Source organism: Sesamum indicum, linkage group LG8, assembly GCF_000512975.1.
Source record: "Sesamum indicum cultivar Zhongzhi No. 13 linkage group LG8, S_indicum_v1.0, whole genome shotgun sequence".
Taxonomy (NCBI): domain Eukaryota; kingdom Viridiplantae; phylum Streptophyta; class Magnoliopsida; order Lamiales; family Pedaliaceae; genus Sesamum; species Sesamum indicum.
The window spans coordinates 10,259,758-10,268,294 of NC_026152.1; the positions used below are offsets into that span (position 1 = coordinate 10,259,758).

The window sequence follows — 8,537 nt, forward strand, 5'->3', positions numbered from 1 at the left end:
CACCCCCGGGAAAAGATAAAAAATAAAAATAAATAAAAAGCCGATACTAGACATATATAGAGGATGAGTACAGTTATTTTACCTGAAATAATTTGCTCCCCTAACCTTGAAAGTCCCTGGATCAATGTCTGACCAACTATCGGGCATTCTCTTCCCCAAGGGGCAAAACGGCACTTGGGAACCGGCTAAAGGTCTTTGCAGCAGCGCCTTGGAAGAAACTGCAGCACAAACAGGAGAAACATTACATGAAGTGTCATGCATATAATGAAATATCCAGGTTGAAGTGTGTATATCTGAACAAAATCCATGAATTAGTGACAGGCAGAAGATGCAGCATGGCCGTCACAGAATCGGACTACTTGTTAGCATCATCTCCAAAGAACTAAATGTAGTAGTAAAAATAGCAAGAAAAACAGATCTGCAAATACGTCAGAGAAACGTCTATCTTTAAGTAGTTCTTCACAGGCTTGAGCAGTATGATTTCCAGTGAGATGCCAACAGGAAATGGTGAAAGCAATGGGATGAATGCAAAACAGATTTAAGAACTGAATTTGTTGAGTTGAGCCTTTACACTAATCCACTAACAAAGGATGATAAAAAGAGAACTGAGAAAGATGGCAACCATTTCAACAGGAAACAGAATTAGTCATGTGACGAACATGGCGAACATACAGACAATTCCGGGGATCAAAATTCAAACAATATCAAATAACATCATAGTATTTAGGTTTACTCACATAAAGTAGCAATAGGATGTTCATCCTTCCATTTGAAGGAGAGTTTCAAGGCAGTCTTTTTCCTTGTACTTGGAGGGCTAGAGCTAAGGGATCTTCTCTTTTCAACATGGGAAATGGTAGAAGCTAGACAAGGCAAACAGTTATTTGGAAGGATTCCGCAATTATCCAATAAACTGTCGTCTCCAGCGGAATTTTCTCCAGATGGGCCTGAGATTTCATCAAGGAATACAGGCTGTACGTCACCCAAAGGGCCGTCCGCTTTCACTCTGACATTGGAAACACTTTGAGTAACTGAACTTCTTGCCGTTTCACTTCCAAGAATAGGTTCAGAATTGCCAGTTGATGAGTCCATGGGATCAGGGACAGGTTGGATGCGGCAACTACCATCAGTATGGAAATTATCTGCTGCAGAAACGATTCTGGGCATGGATGTTCCATCAAATCCACTAACAGAGAGCACGTCTACAGCAATAAAGCATTATTAGTTTGACATGAGAATGGAAAATCGAATGTAGTTAGAAGAGAAAGATAAGTTTCCAATATACCATCAGGAAGGCTTTGAAAATCTTCATCGCTCCAGTCAGATTCAAGTACAGCAGCAGAATCAAACCATGCTTCTTCAACACTTCCTGGCATTGCAAACATGTGAAGTAATAAGTCTACTCAGATAAATGGTACATCCTTCCAAAACTGAAGAACTCCTTCAACAGCTTTAAACCATAAATCAAAGGGCACTGACAGACAAAGATTTCTACGCAGACTATGCTCATACTTCCCTATTTCAGAGGAGGTTCAATTGCTCATTAGCAATCCCAATTCCAAAACCAAAGAACTAAAACAACATCCAATCGTACGAAGCTACTTTGCTCATCTTAATCTAACAGAAAAGCAACATTAACTACCATTCGAAGTGCAAATGAAGATGATGTCTTTACCAACAAACATGCATAAAAGCCAGCTAACATGCTCATTGGAATTGGTAAACAGCAATGTACTCCAATCCTTAGATTTACAACCAAAATTTACCCAGAAAGCCAAGAAAGATGAGTAATTAAATGACGGAGCTCATGTTTGAATTCAGGAGTGTCCAGCTTAATAAAGGTGGCAATAGTCCAACTACCGTTTGAGCAGCCTCAATGTACCCAAACTAGATTTACAGTGTCAAGTAATAGAAAGTAATAAGCCAACCATGTGAACTTTCTCAACTTTACTCCTTTGTTCTTTTTCACAATTCCTAATACAATCTTCTTCAGCATCTTATCAGCATTTCTTGAGAAACTCAACAGTTAATAGAAAACCAGTTCCATTCTGCCCTCAGAGTTCATTTCAGGGATTCAAGAATTTAGCTCCCTCTTCTTCAATTCACATATTTCAGTCAAATTATCAGTACTTCACACATTCAAGAACCAATAATACTGTAATGGATCAAGAACTATTCTCACCAGCAGATACACAGAAATGCCACCAAACACACAAAAACAAATAGAGAGAGGGAGAAAAGTGAACCATGAAAAGTGGGATTGCTGAAGGGACGATCAACAGGCAAAGCCGAAAGCTTTTCAGCTCTATCCGAAGATCGATCTGACAAATGAGAAGGGAACCTCCTCTTCAAAGCCTGCCTTCTCTTTCTGTTCCTCTTTTTCCTTGAACCCCCAAACTTACCCCCCACACAATTCTCCGGCCGAGACACACAGGCCCCCATCTCTCTCCTTCTCCAAATAGTTAAATAAACTGTTTTTTATTAAAAAACGAACAAAAGGGCTAGTCCAAATTCAGAAACAAATAAAACTATCATACATACATCTCTCTTTCTCACAAGATCAACCCCAAAATCCCATTAAATCTCTAAAGAGAGAAGCAAAAAATTCATTCTAGAGAGAGAAAGCGGGAAGAGGAGGAGAAGCCCATCACCCACCCTCCTCTTCTTTCCCCCTCGATCTTTCAACAACTACAGAAATCCCTTTGCCATCAACCCCTTCTCCCACACTCACAAAATCAACACATACATATAATTACACATTTAAACCAATCTTGATACTCAGAACCGACGGTAAAAACGAAGTCGTGGGAGAAGATCTACAGTTAGTCAATTTGTAGCCGTGGGCAAATCTAAACTCTCTCAACACGGCAGTAGAAAGAGAAGTAAAGAAAAAGATAAGCAAGCCGCAGCGACGGCAGTTGGGACTTAGGATGCATATTCCATTGTTGGCCCGTGACACGTGTCCGAGATCGAAGGGCTCAGCCGGGGGGCGCGAGAAGGAGTATTCAGATCGCACGTGTGACCCCTGAGATTTTAACGTTGCTGTTTCTAAGTATCAGCTGTCAGACCAAAATCTAACACTTTTGGACACCGTTGTTTGTTGTGTTTTGTTTTTGTCTTTGTATTTATGTTGTTATTATATTAGGGTAAATTATGATAGATATAAATATTTTTTCATTCTATGAAAAATTATAAATATTTTATAAAAATTAACAGTCATTTAACAAATACTTTCTATATAAGGAGCATTTATTAGATAATTATTAATCATGGGGAGGTATTTATAATTTGTTAAATAATAAGAAAATATTTATAATTACGATAAACTTTAAGGAAGTCCATTGTAATTTACCTTTATTTTTAAGATTTTTATAAGGGACAATTCTCAACACGTCGTGTGACAAATGACATGTTTACACAAATCACTTTTATTTTTTATATAATTATAGAAATCACTCGTGATAATGAAAAAATAAGGATAGTTTACATAATGATATTAACATTTTCTGAAGGGTGTATGTGCAATTTTTCAAAAAAAAAAAATTAAATAATTTGTGTAAATGATACCGACATTTCTATTGAATGCATGTTTATGATGTAAATAAAAAATTATCCCTTTTTATGAGAAAAGATAAGAAAAATATTATTCACATTCCTCACAATGAAGGGTTGTATTTTAATCTTTCTATGGAATAAAATGTCCATTTGTCCTGCGGAACCCACTAGAAAAAATATATTATTTTGTTATGTTTATTATTATAGTTAAAAAGTAAAAAATTATGACAAATATTAATTAACTACGACTGCACAATAATTATTGACCCTTATTTCTCCGAACGAGATCAAAGCATTAGCTACAACTAAAAGTTACAACAAATATTTTGGTTATAGGTAAAATGGTCAATATTGACTAACTTTGGTCGAAACTTAAGTTTTGCTTCGATTTTATTTAACCATAACAATTAGTATTGGTTTATTATGAATTTTCAAATCGGAGTGATTTATTTTATTTTTCTAGTGACCGTTCTGGGATCTTTTTATTATAACAAATTGAAAACCCTGTCATATATTTGTGATGCCATTAACTATTAATAAAAATAATTGTTAAACAGAATTTTTATTATTATTTGACGTTGATACGCGTGTTCTATTGGTTATAAACGAGAAGTTTGGTTGAATTACACGTTTAAATACGTCCTCTCTATAGCAAAGTGTATTTTTACAAATAAAATTATGAAATTCATATAAAATTAGTGCTGATAATATATCATGCAATGTGATACTAATTACATTGCACGCTATATTATTATTAAATTTAGATATTATTATTAATTTAAAATAAAATTTATTGTGGCTCAATATATTATTAATGACAACTAAGACATTATTATTAATATTTTTGTTAATGATATATGAGATTCTTTGTAAGGTTTTTAAGGATCAAACTCTTCAATCTTTATTGTGCTACTCATCAAACAACAATAATGGAGAGTCAATAATTTGACTCCTTCGGTTGACTTTACACATGGGCCTGGCCCAATTTAGTATTACTTTCTTCAGTTCTTCATATGGGCCTATAGCCCGTTAACAATTGCTTTGGGCCTAACTTTTCATGATGTTAGAATTTGGGCTTTCGGATAAAGAAAAATTGAGCTGGGCGTGGCCCAATCTACAACAACGACCCGACAACAAATAATGACGTCGAAGTATAATCCATGTAGCGTTCGAACTAAATTTATTTAAAATATCTTATATTATTTAAAATATTTTGTCCTTTTCTTTCTTCTTCTTCTTCGTTTTCTTTTTTAAGCAATGATTGCTCGAAAGCAAACTCCCACTACCAAAAATTACGATGTAGGCTCGATCAATTGATCCGATTTTAAGATGATGTCCCCTCCAAATACAACGAACATAGGCCAGAAGCCTTCTTAATCACCCATCGACCCTGTCCACATAAATATCTCTAGAAGCATCAAAGAAACAAGAACTAACATCCACATACATCACAAGGGAATAGGACCTCTTTTTCTCCAAATTCCAAAACTCAAAAGCCTAACGTTAGTTTCCCCACACCAAGTGGGAGGGTCCAAGGAACCCTCAAGAATATTCCGTTAGATGTTGGAATTACATATTAATATCAAATTTACGCGTGTATTATTTGTCGTTTTATTTTTAAATTATAATTATATTTTAATTTAAAGAATGGTAATTATAATGAGCTCACATAAGATTTGCTATAATTATAAATATTTTTCTTATTTTTTTAAAATTACTAATACCCTATGGTGTTTGATGGAAATATTTAATCCTTGACAGAGGTTTGGAATCTGTCTGCTTCGCCTTTATTATATATTTTTATTAAAAAAATTAAAAATTTGTAAAAGAACCTGCCCACTTAGTTCATAAAATCTTTTTAGAAAATTTTAAAGTACGTAAAATTATAATTCATGATACATAAGGGTATTTTAATAAGTTCACAATAAAAAACTGATGAAAACGCACTCTAACAAAAATTAACGAATTATGCTAGTTCTTGGACAGCTCTTATAATAAGAGGGATATTAGCAAGTACGAAACAACAAAAAAGTATTTATAATAATGTTAAATTTTTAAAAAAATCTCGCTATGATTTTTCCTAAAAAAACTGATATAATATTAAAATGTGATAAAAAAATCCACGGGGCCAAGAAGGACAGCTTCCGTATGGCTTATCTTTGGAATTAGACAGAAGTGATGTTACTGCCTCAACAACAATCTCATTGTCATATTTGAGAAAAAAAAAAAAACATTTAAGGACCAAAAAACCCTACCAGTCTTGCATCAATCATCTAATAATTTGGACCATTTACGAAGGGCAATCAATGCAAATTTCATGCTGCAGCTGTGGGGCATTTTGTCTTCTGCTCATACTTAGCTGTAGTTGTCTCCAATCTTGGGGCTACTTCATTTCAATCCCTATCCTTTCAGGCAGTTGGCAGCCTATCCCACATCAAACTTTTTGCATTCGGACATTTCGATGAGACATCTATAGTTCGTCGAAATTAATAATAAGGGTTGGTTTATTGTCACAATGTCGCAGTCGAGAATTCTCTAGTTAGTATTAATGATGTTTTAGTTTAGTGAGGAAGATCGAGATCTTATGAATACATTCAAAATCATGAATTTTAGTTTTATTAATTGTTTGAATTTATTTTTATTACATGTGAGTTTATTATCGAATCGATATAACTATCAGTTTATTGATATTGATATAATAATGTAATCGCCGTTTCTATAAAGAGAATTATGTAACTTGAACTATGATAAATGTTGCATTATTGTTCCTTGAAAGTTGGATTTGTGTTCTAGATGGATCGAAAATTTTTTGGTTCGCATGCTTGAAAGTACTCCTGTAAGTTGTGCTTTTAGAAATTTTCAGGTAGAAAACATAGTAATAGTGATGTTGTTGGGAAAAAAAAAATAGCGAAATTTGTAGAAATATTAAAGATTGAATTACATTTGATACCTCTTGAGGTTAGATCTAATTACATAAAGATTCTTATCCATTATAATATTATAAGTATATTCCCTGAAGGGGTGCTGCTGTAATGTACTTAATGAGGTATTTGTGTAAAATTTCGCCATCGACTATATAGGGGCTTACTTGTAATTACAACTACAACCTTACATTATGTTTGGATTAATGTTTTGAATGTTTTTGTTTTGGTGTTTTGGAGATAGAGAGAGAAAAATAGAGATAAGTAATTATATGTTTTGAGATAGATGGTATGTTTGGATTTATGTTTTGATATAATATAAAATAGTATAAAATAAGTGGTGTAGGTTTGATGTTGGGATTTGAGAGACATGAGTTACTGTTCATTGTCAAATCATGTCTTTAAATATATATATATGTGTATGTATATAGTATTTTGTTTGTTAATGATATTTAATAGGGCAAATTGCAATTTTCGTCCAGTTTCTTAGGGGTTGTGGCATTTTCAGTCCAGGTCTTTATCAAAATAGTATTGTGGAACAATAATTAAAAAAAGTTGGCAATTTTAGGACAAATTACCCTAAATCAGCCGGAATTGAGCACGAGGGAGGCACGTGAGCTGTTGAAAATTGGGGGAAGCTGACGTGGCCGGTGAAACTGCAAGGTGTAAAAAAAAAAATCGGACAACATGACGTGGCAAGCTGACGTGGAAAAAAGGCCACGTCAGCTTGCCAACGTGGACATTGTTGGAGGGAAAACAGACAGCACGTCTTTAGCACGTGCTGTCGTCTTCTCACCTGTTTTACAGAATAGGGTAAAGAAAAAGGGGTAAAAATCCCTAGCCAAATCCCTAACTGTAAAGAAAGAAAAAGAGCGAAAGAAAAGGAAATTACTGAACTCTAGCACGAAGGAAAAGGAAATTTTACTGCGGTAATCGATTGTGGGAAGATGGTCGTCATTCGCGCAGACAGGCATTTGAATATGCCACCGCCTGCTTATCGTAAGTGGTTCCTTCATTTTTTTTTGTTATTTAGCTTGCATTGTGCTTAGTGCTCTTAGAATAGTATTTAAAGGAAATGAATTTGCTATTGTGAAAAGGGGAAACATGGTCCCCATGAAGATGACTGTTCTTTGTTGTTTTGTGTGTGTGTCTGTTTTTTTTTTTTTTGTATTGCTATTTTGTAAAGTGGACAAGCGGTCCCCCATGAAATTGCTATCATAATATTATAATGTTGGTGTTGGTATGGTGTGTTGTTGCTATGTTGCTTAGGTTTCTTTTTTTTTATGCTCTTTTACAGACCCTGAAACAGAATCCATAACTGTAGCTGTTTTCTATGGGGGTGAACTTAGAAACATGCCTGTTGCAGCTTGCATTGGTGGAAAAGTACAGAAATTTGATTATTTGTGTAGATGGTTGTCACTTGAAGGGACCTCATAAGGGAATATTGCTAACTGCTGTGGGGGTGGACCCGAATAATAACTTGTACCCCATTGCATATGCTGTAGTCCAGAGGGAGTCTACAGACACATGGGAATGGTTTTTAACGGTGCTGAAACAGGATATATGTATTCAGAGGGACAGTGAATACACTTTTATGTCAGACAAACAGAAAGGACTCATACAGGCTTTTCAAAGTGTATTTCCTAATGCTGCACACAGGTTTTGTGTAAGACATTTACACAATAATTTCAAGAATGCGGGTTTTAGGGGTCTTGCATATAAAAATGCAATGTGGAAGGCAGCAAGAGCAAGCACAGTGGGGGAATTTAAACTAAGAATGGAAGAAATAAAGAAGCTAGATGAGAAAGCTTTTGATTGGTTGAATGAGAAGCCGCCAAGTGAGTGGAGTAAGTCACATTTTACTGAATTGCCAAAATGTGATATGTTACTTAATAATTGTTGTGAAAGCTTCAATGCAAACATAATGGATGCAAGAGATAAGCCTATTCTTACAATGCTAGAATGGATAAGGGAATATCTAATGCGAAGATTGCAAGAAAACAGGGAAAAAGCATCCAAGAAGTGGAAAGGAACTTTGTGCCCCAAAATTAAAAAGTTGCTGCA

The 8,537-nt window shown here is 34.8% G+C and overlaps 1 protein-coding gene across 1 annotated transcript in view; it reads right to left on the reverse strand.

Annotated features, from left to right (window-relative positions):
• The window catches only part of LOC105168175, a 5,172-nt gene extending 2,249 nt beyond the window's left edge, over positions 1–2,923 (reverse strand). Inside the window, exons 1-4 of the mRNA XM_011088132.2 lie at positions 2,244–2,923; positions 1,283–1,366; positions 738–1,199; positions 83–218 (exon numbers count right to left, since the gene is read on the reverse strand). Of these exons, the coding sequence (XP_011086434.1) occupies positions 83–218; positions 738–1,199; positions 1,283–1,366; positions 2,244–2,439 (878 nt within the window). The 5' untranslated portion in view covers positions 2,440–2,923. The remainder of the gene's footprint in view (positions 1–82; positions 219–737; positions 1,200–1,282; positions 1,367–2,243) is intronic.